At 48.3% G+C, this 26,077-nt stretch overlaps 1 protein-coding gene and 1 long non-coding RNA gene across 2 annotated transcripts; one reads left to right on the top strand and one right to left on the bottom strand.

Moving 5' to 3' along the window:
- Window positions 1–7,172: 7,172 nt before the first annotated feature.
- On the bottom strand, window positions 7,173–9,632 carry LOC123055445 (uncharacterized). Its single transcript, XR_006426643.1, has 5 exons — window positions 9,502–9,632; window positions 9,306–9,401; window positions 8,460–8,579; window positions 8,149–8,213; window positions 7,173–7,513 (listed from the first exon to the last, which is right to left on the bottom strand). It is a non-coding gene; the product is annotated as an uncharacterized lncRNA (long non-coding RNA).
- A 10,061-nt stretch (window positions 9,633–19,693) lies between these two features.
- Window positions 19,694–25,622, top strand: LOC123055443 (disease resistance protein RGA2). Its single transcript, XM_044479466.1, has 3 exons — window positions 19,694–20,079; window positions 21,061–22,180; window positions 23,461–25,622. The coding sequence occupies exons 2-3, from the start codon at window positions 21,071–21,073 to the stop codon at window positions 25,483–25,485; spliced, it is 3,135 nt and encodes a 1,044-aa protein (XP_044335401.1). The 5' UTR covers window positions 19,694–20,079; window positions 21,061–21,070; the 3' UTR covers window positions 25,486–25,622.
- Window positions 25,623–26,077: the final 455 nt, after the last annotated feature.

The following is a 26,077-nucleotide window of genomic DNA, read 5'->3' as shown; positions in this document are numbered from 1 at the left end:
CCGCCTCCGTATCTGGACCTACTGGTCCTGGGTTCGACTGCGCCACCAGAGGGGATTCCGTCGGATGCGCTGCTGTTGGGAACCTCAGTGGCTGGAGGTTTTTTACCCCCATTTGGGGGTTTTCTGTGCGAAGCACGACATGTCCATGGACGACGGCGTTCTCTTCCTCTACCTTTCACTTCAGTAGGAGAACCGGTGCATCAACGATGGCCCTGGGATGGTCGGGTCATCCTGTTCGGGCAGCCCCACATTCCCGCCAAGGTTTGCTCCTCGACCGGCCTTCGCTCCAGTGTCAACTACTCCAGTATGTTCGAATGCCATTTTTATAGAAATTCCATTGCGCACCGGGGGGTGGATTCCACCTGAATTTCATATAAGCCCAAACTCCATATGTGTGTTTTACCATACAGGCAGAGTTTTACATGGGGGCGGTGAGAAGGCGGAGCGTACAGAGAGGTTTGCATCTCACATAGAGGGAGAGAGGGTTTAAGGGGCAGCAAAACATAGAAACCAAAAGTCAGCATCCCCCTGGCGATCCCTTGCTTTCCAGAGCGCGGCATTATATTGGCTCAGCAGCATGCAACCATTCCGGAGAGCGGCGTGTTTGGAGCATTGAAGACCATATCGTTGAAATGTTTCCACAGATTCCAGGCGCAAATCAGCATCCCGTGTATGCACTTGACACTACACGAGCAACCAAGTGAAAAAAATGAACGCGAGACAACACTCGGCATCCCCAGACGAATGCCGCCTGTGGGGCGAGCACGCCATCGAAGCAGCACAGGTGGTAGAGCTGTGATGGGCACAGGAATGCGTTTCTTTTCTTGGTGCAGTGGTCGACGGCCGCAGATGGAGGGTGGTCAGCCATAGCTTGAAGCAACCAGGCGCGCTGGGTCGTGGCCGCATTGGAAAGACTCCAGCCCATCGTCGAAGCTAGCGGCGAACACCTGCGCCGTGGAGAGGTCCGGGGCGATAGCATGAGAGTACAAGGCTGGGACAAGCGAGCATAGAGCTCCGCCTGGAAACCATGGGTCCTTCAAGAAGGGGGGCCCTTCCAGAAGGACGTGCGACGCCCGTCCCCCATCAGCATGGTCAAGAGGCACCCGTATAGAGGGAGCAGCGAGAAAAGTTCTTTCAAGTGAGGCCCCAAGTCCATCTGGAGCACGCAGAGAGCGAACACTCCCCGACTTTGGCCCAGACCAACCTAGCCCAGGGCAAGGGAGCCGACAAGTGTAGCCGGTTGAGTAGCTTGATGAGTAGGAACTCATATTCTGAACTGCAAGGTCTTTGATCCCGAGACCCCTTTCATGCGAGGGGCGGCAGACCTTGCTCCATGCGACAAAGCATTTCGCACCTGAGGCCTAGTCGCCACCGGTCTACAGGAAGGCACGACGAAGCGCATCAATGGCACGCATCACGGCAGTGGGAAGCTCGAGTGCGTCCATGGCATAAACGGGTAGCACGCTGAGAATGACGTCGATAAGCACGAGACGCCAACTCAGAGAGAGGAGTGTAGCGTACCAGCCTCCGAGGTATTTGTCGATCTTGGCAATGATGGCCTTGAAATCCTCCAACTGAAGCTTGTTGCAGGAGAGGGGAAACCCCAGGAAGGTCTGTGGAAAACAATGGACACAACATCCAAGGATGGTAGTGATCTCAGATAAGACCTCGTCATCCACATGCATGGGAACCAGTGTACTCTTGTGAAAGTTAATGACGAGTCTCGTTGCCGCTGCGAACTTGTCCAGGAGGAGTTTGAGCCACAAGGCTGAAGCGAAGTCTGCACGAAGCAGGATATATAATGGTGTCGTTGGCGTACTGCAACACCAGGGGGGCACGATCGACCAGCGGGTGCGCCAACACCTCGTCCTAGTGGATGAGGCACTGGAGGACGTCGACCATTAGCAGAAAGAGGGAGGTGGACAAGGGGTCCCCCATGCCACACGTCGTGCTTGCAGGTGATCCACTTCCCAGACACCCCGTTGAGAAATGCCGAATTTTGACTTAGCATGGATGGGTTTCTAGTTGGCTAATTGTCCAGAGAGTCCATGTGGTGGTTGAGATACATGGAACCCCTTATCCTCACCTCTCCAACAATGCTTTGAGATCCGTGCTCTTGAACTGACTTTCTATATGAAAATTTCTCTTTTTTGGTTCTCTAAATTAAACAACATATGAACTTCAAACTTTGGAGATCAAACAAACTTTTGAACTTCAATGTGTGACAAAACTTACACAATTTTGGTCCAACATAAATATACATAAATATACAAACTTAGAAATCCTGGAGAACAACAATGGACGGGGCTGGTTGTGAACCTCCTCTATGTTCCGCTGACTAATCTCAGACAAAACTAATACAACCAAAGGTAATAGTAGATGATACTTCTTCTATAGGATTGATTGCTAACGATTCATCCCGTTTGTTTTGTATGGGTCGTGTCTATCTCATTATGCAGAGGCCGGGTGTGAACTCTTTAGTTTCGTATCACCTCAAAATGGGGTGTCAAGAAACATAAATTCTACGTTTATCAAAAAAAAAGTAAGGCCATGTTTTATCATTAAACTGAAAGTATAGACATACAAATACAACATACTACAACAAGATTAAAAAAAACATATATGTAAATGGAACAACAAAGTTGGATGGACTGAGAGGAATCAAAACAAATGGAAGCAAGGAAAATACCTTATTTTTTAGGGGGTGGAACTTGGCCATAGAAGACAAGAACTTCTTCTTGATACGATCCCTCTTACGCGGAGGTGCGCCACCTTGGGACTGTAATTTGGCATCTTGGATCTGCCTCTCAATTCAGTGATACTCGACAGCATCCAAGATTTCTTCGGCTTCATAGTAAGCAGTTTTAATCTCCTTGAACAACTGCTCCAGACGAGGCCTGTATGGGCTCCTGTCGACAACTTCCATGACCCGTTCCATCACCATGATTTTTGGCTCAAGCTATGCCAGCTTCTTTGCCGTGTCATAGCCGAGGTAATCGAAGGCTTGGGTTGGACAGCCCACGGCCATGAGTGAGGGCGACTGCCCACGGCCGCCTGAAACGCGGCCGCCCACGCCCCCATTGCCGATCTCTGCGTCAACTGCGCCAACACACCCGGCAGCACTGCCGGAGGTAAGGGGAGACACGGCGAGGACGGGGGATGTGGATCTCGGATGTGGATCCCCGTCCATTGATGCAGTTGAGACCTAGGCGAGGTCGCAATCGGGAGAGACAAGAACGGAGCAGTGGGGCATCCATTTCACCGATGTTCGTGACTCCGGTCGATGGATCAAGGGTCATCTTCAACACAATCCGGCTTCTCGGTGGACGTCACTTCGCGACATGGACAACGACGTTCTTGCCGGCGACTACTTGACGAACGGCGTCCGAATTGCGGTAGGTTCTCGTTTACGTATTGATGTATACGATGTGCTTGTCCGATGTTATATGCAGGGGGATCATCAGGAGGCGGTCGATCTGGTCGATCTGACGACATCACCGCATCACGGCGGATCAGATCGACATTTTGGAGGGCGCTTCTGGCTGCTTGCAGATAGTGATGATGATGAGGTGAATGAGGTCGTGCATGATGAGAGGATCGTGCACAAACCGGCTAGCGCGGTGCCATCGCGGTGCCATCACCTGCTATCGCTCATCTCGAAAGTTGGAGGTTCAGAAGAAAGCAGTGCTGCCCGTGAAGCCTTGGATCAGACCGATCCTGAAGGTAAATCATGCTCACATCACCCTGTCTGACTTCATTCCGGATTCTTGGACGTTGGTCACAAAGAAGAAGAAAGGGAAGAAGGGCAGGCAGTCGGGGCCGCCGCCGCAGCCACCGCCGGTGGCGAGGGCGACCAACGAATTTCGAGCGGCCAGATGGGCGTGCTTGAAGTCTCTGTTGGGCCTCGTTGAGGGGACTGATGCGGCGCTGGTCGTGGGCTTTCCGCGAACTGGGTATGAGGCCCAGTTGGAGACCCAAGCCTCGCCCGTACGTACTCACGTTTGACTCCGTTACGTTGCATGGGGCATCGATTCCCGAGCCGCAGCCTGCTCGTTCTTTTACCCCCGCTAGGGTTTCTCGCCCGCCTGGCTTTCCTCAGCTAGGGTCGGGGCATGCGGCAAGGATCAGTGGTGAAGCTTCGATGGCGGGACGAGGCAATCCGCACCAGACCAAAGGCCCCGGTTCCGGCAACCGCTAGAGCCACCGCACCTGCGCCTGGCCCGGCTGCCGCAGGACAGTAGGACGTGCCGACCGAGGGGCAGGTTGCTGGGCGGGGCGGGGCCCATGCCGCCGGGCGGGGCGGTGCCTCAGTTGCCGGGCGTGGTGGCGCCCCGGTCGGCGGGCGGGGCGGTGCCCCAGCCGCCGGACGAGGCGGTGCACAGGTCGCCGGACGGGGCGCCGGTTATGGGTGCGATGGTTATGCCGGCGATGCCCGGGGCTTTGGTGATGACGGTTACAAGTATAACAGATATGGTCAGTGGGGTGATGACGGATATAATGCGTATGGTGAGGGCCTGCATCATGGATCTTCGTCGGACGGTGGTCGTGGCTCTGGATGGTACAATGGCGGTGGACCGGGACACGATTTTCAAGGACCTCCCGGGAATTTCGTGGAAGGGGTGGTGGGCCCAACTAACCAGTATAACCGGGGTGTCCACCGTACTTTCCGAGGCGGGAGAGGAGGGGGTCGGCGTCCACCTCCACCGCGGCCTCCTCCGCCACCGGTTGCTACGGGCGCGCTACCCGAGCCTGTTGCTATGGTGCAGGTGGACTCACCTTCCCTTCCCGAGGTGGCTGTAGACACAGTCCGGGCCTTGGCAGCGGTCAGTATCCCGGTGACTAGTACCGGAGTTGTTCAGGATGGTAACAGCGGATCTAATAAGGTGACAGATAAGCGTGATGGTGAGAAACTATCCAAGTGGGCTATTAAAAAGAAGAAGAAGCTACCGTGTTATCGATGTGGCCAGCCGGGACATTTTGTGGCAGAGTGTACCACAGAATTATGTGATTATTGTTGTAGATCACAGCATGTGACCGGTGACTGTCCGCTTCTTTCTGGCCCTAAGCTGGTGGTCACTATTTATGGAGTTTGTTGTCAGGAGCTTATGTTCTTTGAGTCACCAGAGATGGTACCTATGACACATGTGCATGAGACTTCTTTTCCCGCTGTTGTCAAGGTTACTAATGGAATTCTGACAGAGGCACAGATTGTGAGACAGTTACGGGATTTAGTACCAGGTAATCACCAGTGGGACCTTGTCAAGTTAGAGACCCAGACTTACAAGGTTGATTTCCCCACTAAGGAGGATCAGTTGCATATCCTTAAGTGGGGCATGTGCAGGGTACAGAGTACTAATATTATTATAACCTTTGATGAATGGAAAGAGAAGAAGCCCGAAGGTACACCGTTAGAGAAGGGGCTGGGTTCGTTTTTTTTGGTGCACCTCGCAAATACATTAATCATTTCCTGGTTGCTTGGATCTTGGGATCCCTCATTGTTAAGACGGAGTAGGTTGACATGCCTTTTACTCGCGCACATGGAGCAGCGAGGTTACTTGTCTGTGTGGTCAGTTTGGAGTTCGTACCGGACGTGGTCAGGTGGACACATGCCGAGGTCACATATGTGCTAGAGCTCGAGATTGAGGATACACCGATACCTCAGGAGGCAGATGAGATTCAGGACATGGATATGACTGAGGGTGATGGAGCCCCCGGAAATCAGGACAAGGGGCTTGAGAGTACACCACGGGAGCCGGCTAAGGAGCCGGAGTCATAGAGTAAGACAGATACTTCGGCCAAAAAGGCGCCATCTTCCACAACACCGACGAACACATTGCGGTTTGGATCTTTTGGAGCGCGGTCTGCGCCTAGCAGGTTATGGAGTAACAGAGTTGAGGCAGATGATCAAGAGGAGTTCGAGTTACCGCCAGTTATGCCCACTACTGTGATTTTGCCTGAGGTTCTGCCACAGAGGGTTGAGCTCGGGCCACATGATTCCTTGGGCAGCGGTCTTCCTCTCGTGGGTGGGGGGGGGGGTGGTGGGCAGGAGGCCCGCAACCCCAGCACAGTCGCGGTGTCACCTAGTCTTTCCGAGGAGAGGCGTGGCCTGGTGGCCCGCTCTGTCTCCCCGCAGGGCCGGCCAGGTCAACAGGGTCAGGCGCACGGGACCGGCCAGCAGGGTCAGGCGCACGGGCAGGTGGCCCGACCCTCTTCTCTGTTGTCGTCTCTGCGCCGTGCATGTGGTATTGTGGGGAATGAGCCTGTCGAGCAGGTGGCTCCTCGGTCTCTTTCTACCACCACCCCAGCTGATGCTACCCGCTCGACCGCGCCTTACCCTTCTTCACCTACAGCTAGGGTAGGGAATCGGAGTGGGGAGCACCCGCCACGGGAGAGGACTACGGAGGAGCTTGTTGCCTTCGGTGGGATCTCGGATCCGGTTTCGGCTGGCAGGCGTGTTAGTCACCGGATCCAGGGACAACCAGATGCTGATGACCTGCAGTTAGCGCGCGCCAAGAGGGCGGCCATGCTTCGAGATGTCGAGGCAACTACAGGTATGTCTTTCGATAAGAGTTGTTCAATTTTGCATTTCACCGAGCATGAAATTATTGATAAGGCAAACAACCTAGGCATCACTTTGGGTTCAAATGAAAAGGAGGTAGCGAAATCTGTTAACGACCTTTTAGATTTAGAAGCAGAGCAGGCTTCTCAAATAATTCGAAACCTCGCATCAGTAAAACCTCTGAGTAACGATGAAGTGAACAACCTTGGAGTTGTCACTACTAGAAAACAGGTTATTAAGGGCGCACCTATTTTGGCTACTAATGGCGCACATTAGGTGCGCCATTACTAGCACGCCATTAGTAAGTTTTAGTAATGGCGCACCAAATGTGCGCCATTACTATCCCAGACAGTAATGGCGCATCTAATAGTGCGCCATTACTAACCCTTAGGTGCCCCACTAGTAATAAAGCCAAGTGCGCCACTAGTAACCTTAGAGGTGCGCCACTATCTAAAAAGCTAGGTGCGCCACCAATAAAGGCTGAAATGCGCCACTAATAGTATATTTGGAAAACAAAAAAAAATACAAATTTACAAAAAACAACCTATAAGGAAAAATAATTTAAAAACAAAAAATGAAATAGAACCATCATTTTTATTATAGCAAGAATATTACCATGTCTTTATAAGTATCCAATAAAAAGAAAATTGCACAGAAATAAAACAAAATCCTATAACTAATCTTCTACTCCCTCCGTCCAAGAATACCTCTCGCAAGGGGAGGAAATTTTGAACTGAAGTGCATTTTACATTACAACCCGTCATATTTCAAATCAAAATCAATCGAGTCCACGTCCGATCGGCAACAGCGCCTCGTCCTGGCATCGAGGAGAGCCAGAACTCATCTCTTCGGTAGCTCGTCACCACCCTCCCGGCAGCCTCCGACATCACGTACCCACCCTCCCGGCGTCGATCAACTGCTTTGAGGTAGCAGATTCCTCCTCTGTGTCTGCTCCTGCAATTAACACTTTGAATGCAATTAACAATTTGAATGTTAACATGGGGCAAAGACAAGATGGATCAGTATATAACAATGGAGTACATGCACAATTAGATGTTCAAGCTGTTTAATGTCACTCCCATCATCACAATTTCATCTCAGGAAATGGAGTAGAATAGATTTAATTGGATGTTTGAATGATATGGTTACTTACAAGTGTCAGGGCTATTACGGTCAGTTAAGTAATTGCACCAGATTAAAGAGGAGCCAAAGAATTTACAAGTGGTCTAGTGCATATGCAAGTGCAAGTTACTCAGTTAAAATTCAGTACTCCATTGCCCAAAATAATTCAGTTAAAATTTTGTTAAAAGATCACTGAATTAACCAAGTACTCCAGGTCAGGTCCAGTTACTCAATGCATAATTTCTAAACCTATCATCAATGGAAGGTCACCAATTTTAATTGAGCAGTAGCTAATTGAGCAAACACACTGAGCTTATGCATAACACATTAGCTGCGGAAAGTACTCACCTTGCGGTGATTATTTCACAGGGATAAACCTCCAAATATAACCACTATACCACACTATATAAATTGTGAATCAAGGAACTGCTGCAATTGACATGAGAAGATCAACAATATATGCTCACCTCCAGGAACAAAGTCAGCTCCATATATATGCTAGCTCCAGGGTAAATATGCCACAATATCACACCTTGTGAAAAGAGCATCTTATTAAACAGTCGGTCACAAACATTCTAATTTCTTAACATAATTACAGTAAGTTACTTACTTGCGGTATACACAGGGGATAATTATCATATTAATTACCTTGTTTGAGGTAAATTAATTGCTAAAGTTAACATAAAAATGTAAATTAGATGAACTGTAAACTGTTCAAGGAAACAGAAAGTGCAAACCGCATAACAAACAAAAATAGCAAGATTAGCCTCTTGTTTACCATTAAGTTTGGACTTTGGACAAAACGTGTTTTGATTGATCATACAGTAGATTTACGGGGCATCTCGCTGAAGGACGGGTCCTTGGCGATCTGCTCCGCCATCTCCTTGATGCTCGGGTCCTGCGCCCACGCCACAACAAAATCCACGATTCAAGTTAATTGTCACAGAAATTCCCATGAAATCGAAACAAATTCACAGGAAATTCGAGCTTGTGTAAATAAATCTTCCCAAGAACTCAACTTTGACAATGGAGAGAACAGAGCAGAGTATTTCTAGTTTTGCAGAAACTGTAAAATGCTTCAGTAGAGCTTGGTTACATTGAGCAAGTTCGAATATGTTAAAATGGACGCGAATATCTTTAGTGAAACCCAACCAAATTAACAACCGATTCAAACCTGTAGTATAAGTAAAATCCTCCAAGAACTCGCGTTTGAAAATGAACAGAACAAAACAGAGTATGAAACTGTAAACTCTTCATTCAGAGAATTCAGTATAAGCGCTTGGTTACATTCAGCAAGTTCATCATGGTGGAGAAGTCGAAGGGGCTGGCCGGAGCAGCCCCCCTGCGCGCGGGCTGCCGCCTCTGCTCCTCCACCGCAAGTTACAGTCATACACATTAAACTGATATTAAGTTATATTACCTCTCAATGAGTGTAACTATGAACTACTGAACCCCATTTAGATCAGTAATGCATTTTATTTCTATCGTCTACCTACCACAGTTGGATATTAACCAATCATAACAATATCTATATGACATGGCTAAACAAATTGACGATCCCAAAAAATGCTCGAGAAACTCTGAGCGTACTCATTGATAGGGAGCAAAGTATTACATCATATACCTGTATATCCTAGAGACATTAGCACAGCGCCACCCAAAGTCTTGTATAGCAGTCTCAAGTTCAGAATTGCTCATATACCCACGAATCATTTCTTCCCTAAATTTGTTGGAAAAACCATTGCGGGGCATGTTTCAACAAATATTCCCACGCAAGAAGAACATGAATAGAAAGTGAAAGCTCTGATTACGAAGCATACGTGATCTCAGGCTTATCCTGAAGAAGAGTACGCGAAAACGACCCATGTTTTTCATCGATGATACCTGGTTAACAATAGCAGATTATTACTTGGGTGAACACCATATGCTAGAAATTGCATGTGAAGTTTATGAAGAATGAATAGACGACCAAATCGATGCTGATTTTTTTCTATTCTTATTTTTTCAGGGAGCTGAATTAATCTATGGCAGGAAAGTGGCAGATCGATATGCGGCCGTGACTGATAAAGCGAGTTTGGGGAAACAGAGAAGATATTCATTTGGTAACATTAATTGCGGGAGCTGAATTAACATGTGGCCAGCAAGTGGCAAATGGATGCATAGTCTTGACTGATAGAGCAAGTTTGGTGACAGACAGAGAGAAGATATGTGCCATTTCAGGAATCTAGGTTTACGAATTAGTGTAGGAGTCACTCCAAATCATTCATCCGGAGAGCTCTTGCTCTTCATCACTGCCACTGCCAGTGCACTGACAGTCTGTCTTAACACCAGTCCCAGTCCGTGAATAACAGCGGCATAATCCACGAATTCAAGCCAACTAACGGATCCGCGTCCTATCGAGCTAGCCACATGTACGATATCGGTCGCCGGTCCAGCACGCGCGGCGTGCGTCGCTAGCGCAAGGCCCCGGGAAACGGAATCCAGAGGACGGACACGGAGGGTGTGAGAGCGGAGAGAACCTGAGGGAGACGGGTCGAGGCCGCCTCTCGCGTCGGCCGGGATGGGGAGCGAGGCGAAGGCGCGGAGGAGGAGGAGGAGGAGGAGCGGGGGCGGAGCAGGGCGAGGCCGTCGTTGCTGCGGGAGATGGCGGCTGGATCCGCGCCGATACGGGGCGGGGGAGGCCACCGTGGCTGGTGGCGGAGGGGGTGGCACCTGTGAAGCTCGTGGGGCGGATCTGGCCGGTTCCCGGCGAGTGGAGACGGCGGCGGCTCCACCACTGCCAGATCCAGCGCCGCCGCTGCCTTCCGATCCGTCGCCGCCGAGCTCGGGCTCCTTGGCTGCGACTGCCGCGAGGAGGCGCGAAGGGGACCGAAGAGAGAGGAGGGCAAGGGCCGCCGCGCAGGAAGAGGAGGGAGCACTTGCCTACAAAACCACAATGGCGCATGGATCGGGGCTGGGGCGAGGCCGAGAGACGTGTGTGTGTGTGCGTGGGGTGAGGGAGAAGAGGATAGGGTTCCGTGCGAGAGAGAGAGAGAGAGAGGAGAGAGATGGTGGACGGTCGGGCTGCGGCACTTACCTACAAAACCACAATGGCGCACCTCCTAAGCAATGCGCCATTAGTATCAAAAATAGCAATGGCGCATCAGGAAAAAGTGCGCCATTACTATGTCCAGAAGTGGGTCAAAGCTTGGTCAAACATAGTAATGACGCACTTTTTACTAGGTGCGCCATTACTATTTTAGATACTAATGGCGCACTATGTATAGGTGCGCCATTACTATATAGTAGTGGCGCACCGCATGTATAATGCCCCATTAGTGTCTATATCATCTATAGCCTGTTTTCTAGTAGTGTGTAGCCCTTGAATTTTTTTGCAATAATCTCTTGCCTAGTGAGGAGGCCGACGATGAGGAGGGGTTGGATACTATGGACACTGTAGAACCCTTAGGATGGAGGGCGCTACATCGTGTTTTGCGGACCCTACGGTCACTAAGGGTGATGGGGAGAAGCCCAAGCGACCCTGAAAACGAAAAATTTATCCTACGTCGGCGGTCCGTAGAAGTGCTAGGGTTAAGCTGAAGAAAAAATTACGTGACGACTTATGAAAGGAATCTTTTGGAATAGCAGAGGTCTACCTGACTTGGCTAAACGTAGATTCTTGGCTGAGACAACGATAGAGCAGCGTTTAGATTTTATTGCGCTATTGAAAACACGACGAGATAATTTTACCTCACAGTTCCTTGGAACTCTATCTGGAGGAATTGATTTTGATTGGCATGTCTTACCCCCTAGAGGAAGGTCCGGTGGAATTTTACTAGGGGTTCGGTGCGAAACACTTGAGGTACTTAACGTGGTTCGGGGAGATTTTGCGGTCAAGTTTCGGGTGAGATCAAAATTGGATGGTTTCCGGTGGTCTCTTGTGGCTGTATATGGGGCAGCACAACCCGAACTTAAACCAGATTTTCTAGCCGACCTAGTGTGGATATGTGGAGATGAAACTTTGCCAATCCTAGTCGGTGGAGACTTTAATATCATTCGGAGGAGAGATGAAAAGAACAATGACAATTTTGATGGACAGTGGTCTATGATGTTTAACATGATTATCGAGAGTCTTAATTTAAGAGAAATTGAGCTCACCAGTAGACAAATTACATGGGCCAATACGTTGCCCATTCCGGCTTATGAGAAGTTGGATAGGGTACTTGCTAGTGTGGATTGGGAACAAAAGTACCCTTTGGTGTCAGTTCATGCAATGCAGAGAGCGATCTCGGACCACACACCACTTCTTGTAGACTCGGGCGAGGCTACACATGTTGCGAACAAGAATGCTTTCTCTTTCGAATTAGGATGGTTCGAGAAAGAATTTTTTTAGAAATCATTGCAAGCGAATGGGCAAAACCTGTTAGTGGAAGCACTAGTATTGTCAAATGGCAAAATAAGATCAGACATTTGAGACAGTTTTTGAGAGGTTGGGCCAGAAATAAAAGTGGTATTTACAAACAAGAAAAAGAACGACTCACACAATTAATTGAAGCGCTAGATTTAAAAGTTGAAAGTAACCTCCTTATGGTTCATGAGCAAAACTCCAAGTCCAAAGCTGAGCAAGGCTTACGGGCTCTTCTACGAGAAGAGGAGCTCAAGTGGGCACTGCATGCTAAAGTGCTTAAGGTTGTCCAAGGGGATGACAATACACAATTCTTCCATATGATAAACATAGGAAGAAGAAACTCATATAGCTAGAACAGGACGAGGGGACAATAGTGGGGCATGAGAATCTGAAAGCATATATCTCTAACTACTATAAACAACTTTTTGGGCATCCGGAAGCAAGCACGGTGACCCTAGATGAATCTATCCGTGGAGATATTCCCCAGCTCCAGGTAGTGGAGAATGATATTCTCTCTGATCCATTTATTGAGAAGGAGGTTTTGGATGCAATTTCCCAAATGAAACCGAATAAAGCACCAGGACCATATGGGTTTCCTGCGGAATTCTATAAGAAATGTTGGCATATCATTAAGGATGATCTTATGCCTATGTTTCATGATTTCTTTAATGGCCATCTTGAGCTGTTTCATCTTAACTTCGGCATGATTATGTTGTTACCAAAGAAAGAAGAAGCAGTTCAGATCGAACAATTCAGGCCCATATGTCTTCTTAATGTGAGTTTCAAAATTTTCACAAAGGTGGGTACCAATAGATTGACACAAATTGCTCATTCTGTGGTACAACCCAGCCAGACACATACTGGAAGGGGTGGTCGTCTTACATGAAACGCTTCATGAAATCCATTCGAAGAAGCTAGATGGGGTTATCTTCAAAGTGAATTTTGAGAAAGCATATGATAAAGTTAAGTGGCCTTTCCTTCAGCAGGCAATGCGCATGAAAGGATTTAGTGAGGCTTGGAGGAACCAGGTGGGTTCTCAAGTCCAGAAGGGTAGTGTCGGAATCAAGGTTAATGATGATATCAGCCATTATTTTCAGACACACAAGGGTCTGAGACAGGGCGATTGCATGTCTCCTCTGTTGTTTAACATAGTGGCCGATATGTTGGCCATTCTTATTGGCAGAGCCAAGCAAGGTGGTCAAGTGGAGGGGTTAGTTCCTCATCTGGTTGATGGAGGAGTATCCATCTTACAATACGCTGACGACACTGTCCTTTTCATGGAACATGACATTGCTAAAGTGCGTAATATGAAATTTATATTATGTCTCTTCGAACAATTGTCTGGTTTAAGATAAACTTTCACAAGAGTGAGCTGTTTTGCTTTGGAAAGGCCAAAGACGAGCAGGATACTTATAGACAATTGTTCTGGTGTTAACTAGGTTCTTTACCATTTAGTTATCTGGGCATACCGATTCACCACCGTAAGTTATCTAATAAAGAATGGAAGTGTATCGAAGATCGAATTGAGAAAAAGCTGAGCTGCTGGAAGGGTAAGCTTATGTCTTATGGAGGTCGGTTAGTGCTGATTAATTCGGTATTGACTAGTATGTCGATGTTCCTATTATCGTTCTTCAAAATTCCGAAAGGGGTACGGAAGTGACTTGATTTCTTTAGATCACGGTTCTTCTGGCAGTCAGATGAGACTAAGAGGAAATACCGACTCACGCGATGGGATATCCTTTGCCGACCAAAAGACCAGGGTGGTCTTGGTATTGAAAATTTAGAAATCAAGAATAAATGCCTTATGAGTAAATGGCTCTACAGGTTAGAGACAGAGCCGGAGGGCATGTGGGCACAGATTTTGCGCAATAAATATTTGCAGTCGAAAACACTCGCTCAGGTTACCATGAGACCAACTGACTCTCCATTCTGGAAAGGGCTTATGAGGACGAAGGATTTGTTCTTTCGTAGGGTCAAATTCTTGGTTGGCAATGGGATGTCAACAAGATTTTGGGAGGATAAGTGGTTGGGAGAGACGCCCTTAGCCGTCCAATATCCAACCCTTTATAATATTGTACAACGTAAGGAGGACTACGTAGGTACAGTTTTCCAAACAATCCCCTTGAATATCCAGTTCAGACGTGCGCTAGTTGGTGAGCGATGGACGGCCTGGATGCACTTGCTTCAGAGATTGATAGATGTTCAACTCTCCGACCAGCCAGATTCGACGCAATGGAAATTAGCTAAAAATGAGGTCTTTACGGTGAAATCGTTTTATATGGATCTGATTAATTCTGGCCCAATCTCAAGATCATTGCATATCTAGAGAATTAAGGTTCCCTTGCGTATTAATTTTTTTATGTGGTTTGTCCACAAGCAAGTTATTCTGACCAAGGACAACCTAATTAAAAGGCGTTGGGTAGGTAGTTCACGTTATTGTTTTTGTGATCATGATGAAACAATACAACATTTATTTATTGAATGCCCACTCGCCAAATTGCTTTGGAGAACGATTCATATAGCCTTCAATATTAACCCTCTAGTTGACATTGATTCGTTGTTTGGAACGTGGTTAGCTGGGTTGAACATACTATTGCGGCTCGTATTCGGATTGGAATATGTCCGCTTCTGTGGGCTATATGGAACCGTCGGAATGATTTTATTTTTAAGAGACAATACAATTTAACTTTCTTGCAGGTCATCTTCAGAGCTACTGCTTGGATCCGTACGTGGTCCTTACTCACTCCTATAGAGTCCAGGGAGCCTTTGGTTACTGGGTGCAACCAGTGGGAGATGGTAGCACGGGCTATATTCAACCGGTTCGGATGATGGTCGCATAGCAGGATAGGACTCTAGGAGTCTTACCATACATATTACCGTACCGGTTGTGATTGTCAGCGTGTACTTTTATCTTTTTCATTTGCTTTGCTCCGCTCGCGAGCTGTAATACTTTTATGACTTTGTGCTACTTTGCGAACTTTTAATAAGATAGCTGCATGCATCATTATGATGCAGAGGCCGGGGGTAAACCTCCATTTCCAAAAATAAAATCGAAGACTTGGGTGAGGAGCTTGGAGATGATGGGCGAGACGACCCAACCTAGAGCAGATACGCCCCATCCTATAGCAGGAATGGTAAAGGGGTCCATGGCTAGAATTAGCTTTGAGCGAGGGGTGGGGAGAGAAGGCTAGGCTGCACTGCAGGTTGTATGGATATGTTGCTCAGGCTGGTAGGAGTTAGTAATAGGAGTTAGTCATACTGATTGCTGAGAGAGACCCATTAGTTGTATGTCAAAGTTGGTTGGGGAGTAGGAGATAAGAAACGGGAGGAGCTAGCTCAATTAATTGTTCACGCATGGATAGGAATCTGTTGTATTGTATGGCGTTGGGCAACTGGCTTAACTTCACTTGAGAACCACTTGCGCTTGCGCGTCGACGTAGAAAATTACTCCGATTTCTATGTGGTAAAAGGGGGGCCACCTGCCGGTCTGTACACCGATAGATTGATCCTCCCTGACGAAATTTCCGAGCAGAAATATGCGTGAGAACAGAGATGCGGAAACAACGCACAAGAAACAAAGCACACGGCCGGCCAAGAAATTTCAAAGTTGGTTGGCGAGTTGAAGATGAGGAATGGAAGGAGCTCAATCATTCATTCACACAGCGTAAGGTACTGTTTTGTTTGGGAATCTTCAGAGCCACTTGCACAACCTTTTAAGGTCGATGCCCTAAAAAAACAAAAAAAAAGTCAGGTCGATGTAGAAATTTCCCAAGTGATATTTTTTTTAAAAAGGAGGACGACCCCCGGGACGATGCATACGGCGATTTTATTAATTATTGACACAAGACCTTACAGAGTCATACAACAATAAGCCTAAAGCCAAATACCAAACAGATCTCGCAGCCAAACCTACCATCTAAGACTTGAGGCTCCCACGGGCGGCAGGGGAGGGTATTATAAGACAGAGGGAACTCCTCCTCTGGCGCCCCCACGGGCGGCAGGGGAGGAAACCCTAGCCACCGCCGCCGAACCGCGACTCTCTCCCCATCCCTCCCCTCGCCGCCGCCAGGGCGTGCCGGCGGCGAAGCCCGCCCGGCATGGGCGGCGGCGGGGCGCTCTCTCCTTCTCGCGAGGAGGGATTGCCGTGGGGCGATCTACCCTGGCCGGAACGCGGCGTTGTGCGGGGCGCGGCGACGCTGGGCTGCCACGGTGGCTGGCGTGGAGGGCTGCACGAGGCGGGCTGCGTGCTGGTGATGGTTACGGCGGCCGGTGGTCGTTCTGCCGGATCTGGACGACGCGGGGGCGGTGGCACCTGTGCTAGGCAGAGTCGGGCGAGATCCCCTTCGGGCTGGCATCCGTGGTGCATGCGGTTTTGCTGGTTGCTCGCCGGATTCGTCCTGTAGCTTGCGCTCGGCCTTGATCGGCGCCGAGGCAGGTCGGGGAGGCATCCCCGGGGTGCTCGAGATGTGCTATTGGTGGCTGTGCTAGATGTGCAGCTACTGACGGCGGTGGAGTCCGACGGCCCTTCTCCATGGAGGCGGGACAGGGCGGTGGTGGTCATCTCCTCCGTCGGAGGTGGTCGGCCTGAGGCTAGGTGGTCGGATCTCCAGATCCGTCATCTCGTCCCGGCTACAAGTCGGGGAAACATGGTTGCCGGTGAAAACCGAGCCGACGGCAGACGATGGCGGCGTCCTCGCCGTTACCTTGATGGATGCATCGTCGTGTAACTACTGTCGACCCACTCGTGCTGCTCCGGGGGAAACCCTAGGATCTGGTGTTCCAGATCGGACGATGGCGGCACTGCGGTGTCGTTTCTCTCTTGGGAGCATAATTTGTGGAGCAGCGCTGGAAGTCAGAGGCAGGAGGTGGAGCGGCTTCGTCTTGCACGGAGCTTCGGTGGAGATGTCAAGTCATGCCTCACCGACAGGTGCTACGCTTTGTCATGCCTGGTCGGCAGGTGCTACGCACGACAGATCTTCCAAGGACTTCAAGCTGTGTCGGCTGCTGGTACTTGGCAGCATGGCGCTGAGGTGTATGAGTGGCGACCGCGACGTGCTCAGCTGTTTGCGCGCAGGGAGGAGGTGTTGTTGGGCGCCATGGTGGCGTCGACGATAGCTGGACCGAGCAAGGTTGATGCATCAGTACAGTTCTGAAGATGGAGCAGTGGCAGTTGGCGGCGGCGGCCTCTGAGAGCACGCCGGACCAGTGTGTGCCCCAGACCCGGCAAGTGGCTAGGTTGGGGTCTCAGGTCTTAGATGTTAGGCTTGGCTACGATGTCTGTTTGGTATCAGGCCTAGGCTATCTGCGCCCCTTCATCAACTGGATAGGTGTAGCGACAGCTTGTTGCTTAGATGGCGGCTTTAGTCTTACTGTTGTATGACTTTGTAAGGTCTTGAGAGAATAATTAATAAAGTGGTTGTATGCATCGCCCAGATGCAGAGGCCGGGGGTCAGCCTCCTTTTCAAAAAAAAAAAGACATGAGGTCCAAACCAGGACGCCTGCCGGGTATGGGCACCCATCAGTCTGGCGTGCTTCTCAACCAGGACGCCTGCCGGGTATGAGGCCGCCGTAGCCACCTGCCACCAATCCATCTTCAGAGCTGTACTGCTGCATCAACCTTGCCCGGTCTAACTGCCGCCGACGCCACCACGACGCCAGGCAGCGTCACCCTCCTGCGCGAGTCCTTCTCCGCTCATCAGGCGCAGAGTCTCCACTGCGCCACGCCACCGAGATCCGCCGTCATCAATGGAGCAGAGGAAACACCGCTCCTCCTCTTGTCCCCTCCAACCAGCACTTGCTCCAAAACGATGCCCCCATGAGGGAGAACGATACCGAAGGCACTGTCATCGTCCGATCCGGTATACCCAGATCTAGGGTTTCCCCGGAACTTCCCGATCAGGTTGATGTGACCTGCAACGGACGATGCCTCCAGAAGGGAACGACGTCTGAGACGCCGCCATCGTCCGCCAAGACTGCAGTCAGGCGCGATTTTCACCGGAAGCCACGTCTTCCCGACCTCGTGGCTGGCTGGAACCGAGCGGAACCTCGCCACGAAGACGTATGTCGCCGTCGGTACTCCGGCGGAGATCCGGCATCTCCTCACCGGTCCCTCCCCGCGACGGATCCAAACGGGGCGTTGGATCCGCAGTGACCGCCATCACCATCACGACCAGGACAGCCCACCCCGCCGGATGGGGCGCTGCCACCGCCGCCGTCCATGCAGGGCCGCCGCTCCGCTGGCGATGGTGCTCCGGCCCCCGCCGCACAGCCCGGATTCGCCGTCCTAGCCACCGCCGTTGGATCGCACGAGAGGAGCCGCCCCCGCCGCCTCAGATGGGATCCGCCGCATCCACCCGCCCAGAAACCTTCGGCACCGGGCCCACCGCCACCGCGGCCCACGCCGGCGGCAGCGGCGGCAGGAAGGGGCGGCAAGACGGTGCTGGCGGCGCTAGGGTTTCGGGGCCCCTGACGCCGCCTGGGGGGAGGCGACGCGAGGGGGAGGGGGAGGGGGAGGCGACACTCCTAAGTGATATACCTACTAGTCTTGAGTTTTCCTTGTAGAGCAATGATCGATAGAAAATTAGCCGGTCCACGCACCGATCGATCTTCCCGGAAACATTGCACAAGCAAAGCGCCCGTTTCAATCGGGCGGTGGGTTTCAATCGCCACTTAGTTTTTCTTTCGGGGAATCGCCGCTGTCTGTAGTGGAGTCGATATTTTGGGCTGGCTCTGCAGACTTCTTCAACAGATTTCTACGTGGGCTCTGTGGCCACTGCAGCAGTCCCAATCTATGGCCAAATTTCGGTTTTCGCTCTTTCTTTGTTTTTTTCTCCAAACTTTATAACTCCCATGAGATTATCTCAAACTGTGGGAGAGCGCATGATGAAACAGAATGCTAGGGTTTTTTCATGAAGCACTGGACAAAGACATGAAAAATCTCCAGGAAGTATCTATGGTGGACATTATTGGAGCTAAATCCGGCAGATACCTCAGCGCAGGGTATCCTGGAGTAGCGAGTTAGGTCGAAGGGGAAACCGGCACAGAGTTTACCAGGTTCAGACCCTTAAGAAGAGGTAATACCCTACTCCCGCTCGTGTATATTCGATTGAGGTATAAAAAGTATAGTTATAAACCAAGCAAGGTATTGTATGATGATCTATCGACTAGCCCGGACCCCCTACTTATATAGCATAACAAGGGTCCTAGGGTTACACAACATAGCCGGCTACGTCGGTGAAGGAGGAGTCCTCTGTGATTTCGGTATCCTTGTCTCCGGAATCTTCTCGTAGACGGCCATGGGTTGTCCTAATGGCCCAGGGCAGAACCAATGTAGGGGTCCTTGGGCCGGCCCGCAACCATCAAGGTGTGGTACCCTGGGTCGTAACCACACTTCGAAAGCACATGGATAGAACTTTTTATTTTCAACTTAATAAACGTTGCCATTTAGTAATTATAAATCAGGAAAATCTACTTGTGTGGTGATGGGCAACCGGCTTATCTTCAGAGCCAAACAACTTGTGTGACCTTTTTGGTCGATGCAGAAAATTCGTGAGTGATACCGATTTTCTTTTGTAGCGCAATCATGCACCGATTTCGGTTGACCACAATCCTGGAGCTAGCTCAAAATTTGTTCTGGCCCGTTGTTTCTAATTTTTCGAGTCCTGCAAACATTTCCACTCCAATAATGCAAGCAGGCTCCAACTTGTGGTCCTGCTGGCTGCTGCCACTCCTCATCTCTTTCTTCAGCTCGCGAGATTGCAAGAGCAGTACCACTCCTTCTTCCCACCGTAGGAGAAGACTTCTTCTTCCCCGTCCAGCTTGCAGCAGCAGCTCTTCTCTCCCCGTCGGCCGCCGCCACTCCGCCATCTGATCCCCACCGTCGCTCCCTTTGCTCTCGCTCTGCATCCCCTTCTTTCTCGGTCTCCGCTCGGTCCTCTCTCCATCGGCATCGGCGATCTATTCTAGGGATCAGCTTCTCGGTCTCCCCTTGCTCCTGCAACTGTAGACCCAGGTGAATTTTCCTCCGTCGGCAAATCATTCCTTCTTTGCATATTTAATTATAGCTAGTTAGTACTTCCGTCCTAAAATAAGTATCTTGACTTTGTACTAACTCTAATATAAAATTGTACTAAGTTTAAGAAACTTATTTTGAGGTGTTGCGTTGGGCATCAGCAATGCCTAAAAGATAAGATTGGTAAGCTGAACCATGAAAAAACACTTTGAGGTTGTACCTCAAAGTTACTTGTCATCTTCGCAAGCTAGCTTGTCACTTCAAAAATAGCTGCACAACATTGCTACAGTGATTATGGTTGTCCTCTTGGTTTATGGTGAATTTTGATAGCCAACATGTATGTATTTTCTCTTCTGGTAAGTATATAATCTGTATAACCCCGTACTTGGTGTGTTTACACAATAACTCTCGACTTGATGATGATATAGTCAGAACCGAGCTATGAAGTGGTCTCGGAAACAAAACTCGCGGCATGATTGATTTGAAGGGCTGATAAGCTTTTCGAGACTACATATTTTAGGTCCAACTTGTTAAATAGCACTAGCACCAGTGCCTATTTTATACTCCTTCCGTTTCATAATGTAGTGCCTATAGATTTTTTGAGAGGTCAAACATTGCAAACTTTGTCCATGTTTAAAGAGAAAAATATTTACATTTACAATAACAAACACATATCATCGGGTATATTGTGAGTTATATTTTTATATTGTAGTGTTGTAAATATAGATGTTCTCTCCAAAAACTGGGTCAAAGTTTGTTAAGTTTGACTTTTCAGAAAATCTATATGCACTACATTATGGAACGGAGGGAGTATATTTGACTACATCGATCTCCACCTGCTACTTGCATTTCTCATTAATCACATGCTGATAACGACACCTATTTGTTTTATGTATGTATGTATGTATGTATGTATGTACATATCAATGTATGTATGTGTACATATATGTTCCCAAAAGATTAAATGGTTGCTGTGCGCAGGAAGGAAGCCATGGCGGTTGTTCTTGATGCTTTGGCAGCCCGTGTGATAGAAAAGATCACGAACATCGGAGAAGAGAAGATCCGCATGCTGCTAGGCGTCTCCCAGGAGATCAACAAGCTGCGAGGCAACGTGGAGCCCCTCCAAAACCTCCTCACCGATGCCGAGAGGAGGCGCATCACTGACAAGAACGTGCAGGCATGGGTGACCAAGCTCAAGAGCGCCATGTACGAGGCCGATGACATCCTTGATCTCTGCCAGCTCGAGGCCATGGAGCGAGAGGAGAAGGAGCACCCCATCGGTGGGGGTGCCTCCCGCTGTTTATCCCTCCGGGAGAAGCTGCCATTTGTGGGGTGCCTCCAGCCGTTCCTGTTCTGCGTGAAGAACCCTGGATTCGCCAATGAGGTAGGCGGCCGCATCAAGAAGCTAAATGATGAGCTGGCCACCATCCGCATGGGCGTCGCTGACTTCAACTTCATTGAACTTGGCTCCTACGAGCAACGGAGGAGGCCGCCGGCCAGTTTGGCTTCCCACCCCAGGCGCGAGAATGCACAGTTTGTCCAATCAGATCTTGTGGGGGATCAGATCAAGAAGAATACAGAGGAACTGGAGCATAGGCTCATCGCCGACAGTCGCCACGAGCATGGTAGCACCGTCATCAAGGTGGTGGCCATAGTTGGCCAGGGCGGTATAGGGAAGAGCACCCTCGCCAAGAAGGTCTTCGCAAGTGAGGCCATCAAGAAGGAGTTCAAAACAAAGATCTGGCTGAGCGTCACTCAACAGTTCACCAAGGTGGAGCTACTAAGAACTGCCATCTCCCATGCCGGGGGGGTGCATGGTGATGAGAAGGACGAGACAATCCTTGTGAACGCCCTCACCGACACCCTATCAAAAAACAAGTTTCTGTTGGTCATGGATGATGTGTGGAACCAAGAAGCATGGGGCAATGTGCTTCGAACCCCGGTTCTTAACGCCAATGCTACACAACCAGGAAGCCGAGTCTTGGTTACCTCAAGAAAGGATGATGTTGTTAGGAGCATGGGAGCTTCCATCGTGCGTGTCAACAGGCTAAACGATGAAGATGCTTGGTGCTTGCTAAAGAAACAGCTGCCGCAGCCACAGGTTAGCAACCCATTTGTTTTATAAACAAGTACTTCCCCCCACCCATATTAATTGGCACACCCTTAGTACAACTTTGTACCAAAGTTGTACTAGTGGTGCGTCAATTATGGATAGAAGGGAGTACAATATTTGGACATCACTTTAGTCAAACTTTATTAGTACTTGTTCTGCATTTGGGTTGGATGTATGGAATCACATGTGTACGTTTGTATATCAATTTTATTACTCCCTCCTTCCCAAAATATAAGGTGTGATTGACTTTTTAAGGTCTTTGATGCACGACTTTGACCATTAATATATATCAAAGTATATGGATTGGACATGTATAAATGGCATCGTCATATTTGTCTTGCAAAACAAATTTATTTCATATGTATGTATACTAATTTTATGGACATACAATACATGAAAATCATAGTCAAAGTTGCGCAACGAAGACCAGAAAAGTCAAACCATGCCTTATATTTTGGGAAGGAGGGACTATATTTTAATTTCTTGTTAAGTAGTTTCTCCAACGTTGTCTACGATATTGGCTCAACCGTCAACAGATACATTTGACCGCTGCTTTTGATTTGTATATGTTAATGGAAAAATGCATGGCAAATCGAATGGTTCCATTTTCATATGGAAATTTGAATGGTATCCGATATGATGCGCTAGTTGCCACATGATCCGTGGTTTTTTAGTTGCGGTGGAACATAAGTCCTGCCTTGGCAAGAAAATGAGAACTATCAAATGTGTGTATATGTGAATCCATAATCGGCCAGAACAAAATAAAATGGAAAAGTATAGAGAATTGTGCATAAACTTTAATCTTCAAATTCTAGTTTAGATAGGAAAATGGTGTTTGTATAAATTTGAGTTCTTTCAAGGTTTTTAATTTTGTAAGTTGGAAGGCTCTGTTTCAAGTCTTAGTTTTGAATGTATATTTGCTAGCTCTGTAATTTTTTGTAATTTGTAATTCTGATTATGTATAACCCATTTTTCATCTACAAATGTGTTGTATTTTTGCATATTTACGGACATTATTTTTGTAGAAGTACCGCACATGCTGTTTTGATCCAAGATTATTTTCCCTTTTTTTCGTTTAAAAAGATATAGCGCATACATCAGTACTACTGTGTGATGATCTTTTGGAACATGGCTACTTTGTTAGCTCATACATGCTATTTGAATATGAAGTTATGTGTCATCAAAAAGAAATACAAACTCATGTTTATAAGATGTGCAAGTGCAACTGTCAATATTACCATTACTAAGTTGCCCTATATTGTTGGCAGGTCGGTGTTGGAAGTGATTTTGATGAGCTGAAAGATATTGGGATGAAGATTATACAAAAATGTGATGGGTTACCACTTGCTATTAAAGTTATGGGTGGACTCTTAAGCACAAGAGATCCTAAGGAACGCGACTGGGAAATTGTTTTACATAAGAATCTTGGTTGGGAAGAAGAAGACGGGGAACAAGAGGAACTAAACTACTCAGTAAGCTTGAGCTACGATGATTTATCTGTAGAGTTGAAGCAATGCTTTCTGTACTACTCACTTTTGCCAAAGGATTCGCGTTTTACAAGTCAAAGAATTGCTAGCATGTGGATTTGTGAAGGGTTTGTTCAGCATGATGGGAGGTCAAATTTAGAACAAGTCGATCTAGAACAAATAGGGGCTGATTATCATCGGGAGTTGGTGGCTAGGAATCTTTTGGAGCTCAATTATTCAAATAATAACATATGGCAGTACACCTTGCATGATGTTATCCGCTCGTTTGCTCAATTTATGGCTAAAGAAGAAGCGTTCGTGGTTCACAAGGATCAAGTTGACATTAGAAATCTTCTTCCAAAAAACAATTCTATTTGCCGTCTCTCGATAAAATCTACTCATTCAGAACTAGAGTGGACCATCCTAGAGAAGCAAGAAAGATTGAGGACATTATTATTGATAGGCTGTAAGATCAAACCTGGTGTCTCATTGGAGAATTTTGCTAGGCTACGGGTATTGGATATAAGCTCCAAGGAATCTGATTGGTTAGTGGACTCTGTGTGTGAGCTAAGGCACCTAAGATATCTGTCATTCTCCAATACAAATATATCTAGGCTTCCCGGTGACATCCATAAGATGAGGTTCCTTCAACACATTCATCTCCAGAGCTGTACAAAGTTGGAAAAGCTCCCTGACAACATCACAAAACTAGCGTGTTTAAGATATCTTAACTTACGTGGGTCCAATGTAGATGTTATGCCAAGAGGGTTTGGTGGTCTAACAGATTTGAGATCCCTTCATGGATTTCCAGTGAAGATGGATGGGGACTGGTGCACTTTGGAAGAGTTGGAGGCTCTGTCACATCTTAGAAATCTTTCAGTCCAAGGTCTAGAGAATGTGTCTAGTAGTTCAGTTGCAAAAAGGGCCAAGATTAGCAACAAGAAGAGGCTGGAATATTTGGATTTAAAGTGCTACAAGTACAACCATTATGAAGTGCGCCAAATTGAGGTGGAGCAACAAGAGATAATAGAGGCTGTATTTGATGAGTTGTGCCCTTCACCTGCTAGATTGGAGACACTATTGATACGAAGATATTTCGGTCGTCGACTACCAAATTGGTTGCAGTCCCCAGTAGCAACAACCTTTAAAAGCTTGAAGGATATTACACTAGGGCACATAACACACAGCACCCAACTACCCGATGGTTTGTGCAGGATACACGGTTTGGAAACACTACGTATCTTGTATGCTCCAGCCATCGAGCATGTCGGGCCTGACTTCCAGACCCATGATGGAGATGGAGGTGCTGCATTCCCAAATCTGACAAGATTGGAGCTGGGAGCCCTGTCCGAATGGAAGGAGTGGGACTGGGAGGAGGAGGAGGAGCAGAGCAAAGTCATAGCCATGCCCGCTCTGGAGCATCTCGTACTCAGGAACTGCAAGCTGACACACCTTCCTCCAGGACTTGCTAGTGACCGCAGGTACAATCTGAGAACCATGCGCCTACAGGATCTCACGCTCCTAGAATATGTGGAGAACTTCCCTTCAGTTGTGGAGCTCAGAGCGTACGACTGCCCTGAGCTCAAGAGGATGAGCGGCCTCTCCAAGCTGCGGACGGTCGACATCTGCGATTGCCCAAAGCTGGAGCTGCTGGAGGGCGTCCTGGCGCTGGACAGTATGGAGTTGGATTGCGAACACTGGGAGGTTACTGGACCAGATGCCAGGTGCACCCCCAAGGCCAAGGGATATCAACAAGCTGAAGACGAACTGCCGCGTGAGCTCCCACAAGATCTTGTTATAACGAGGATGAACTCGCTCAAGAGATGACCACTTTCACCTGTAATAAATCTATGCTCAAGTAAGAATGTAATAAGAGAGTAGTGTAATATGTATTACTAGTATGTCCCTTCCCCTTACTCTGTACATCACCTGGAATGGATCAAATATATACTCTTGTTCAGTTTAGGTTTGGGTTTTGTTGCCATACCATACTCTTGTACAGCCAGCCATACTGAAGTAGTTTTGTTGCTCTCACTTGCATAAACAGTACTACATCATGCTGATAGATGCTTGGATGGTTGTTAACCATGCTTATTATGCTCCTGAAAAGGCGCGCGCCAGGGATTTACGGTGATGGAAGAAACAAACTACTGTATATTCTTTCTTCCGTTTGCAAATAAATGGAGCCAAAATGTAGTTACGACAGAAAACTGATCGGGCGCGTCCGCGAGCATTTAAGGGGTCATATTTTCTATGTCCGGCTGTAGATGCTCTTGGGGTGTGTTGTGTTGTTGTATTTAGGCCTTCCTATGTTATTTTTCGGCATCATAGTCGCGTGCGTTTAGTTGCCCGGTATCCCTGGATCTGCAATTGTAAGAGGGTTTTCTCACTATATTGTATCGTTTGGCCATGTAATTTG

The sequence above is a fragment of the Triticum aestivum genome, chromosome 2D (genome assembly GCF_018294505.1).
Source record: "Triticum aestivum cultivar Chinese Spring chromosome 2D, IWGSC CS RefSeq v2.1, whole genome shotgun sequence".
NCBI lineage: Eukaryota > Viridiplantae > Streptophyta > Magnoliopsida > Poales > Poaceae > Triticum > Triticum aestivum.
The sequence above is the reverse complement of the archived record's forward strand: the minus strand, read 5'-3'. Positions and strand labels throughout refer to the sequence as shown.

What these genes read in the sequence shown, in the direction of transcription:
- LOC123055443 (XM_044479466.1), top strand. Translation starts at nt 21,071, where the DNA reads ATGGCGGTTGTTCTTGATGCTTTGGCAGCCCGTGTGATAGAAAAGATC. An exon ending in AACAGCTGCCGCAGCCACAG is followed by an intron (nt 22,181 to 23,460) that starts GTTAGCAACCCA and finishes TATTGTTGGCAG; the next exon opens with GTCGGTGTTGGAAGTGATTT.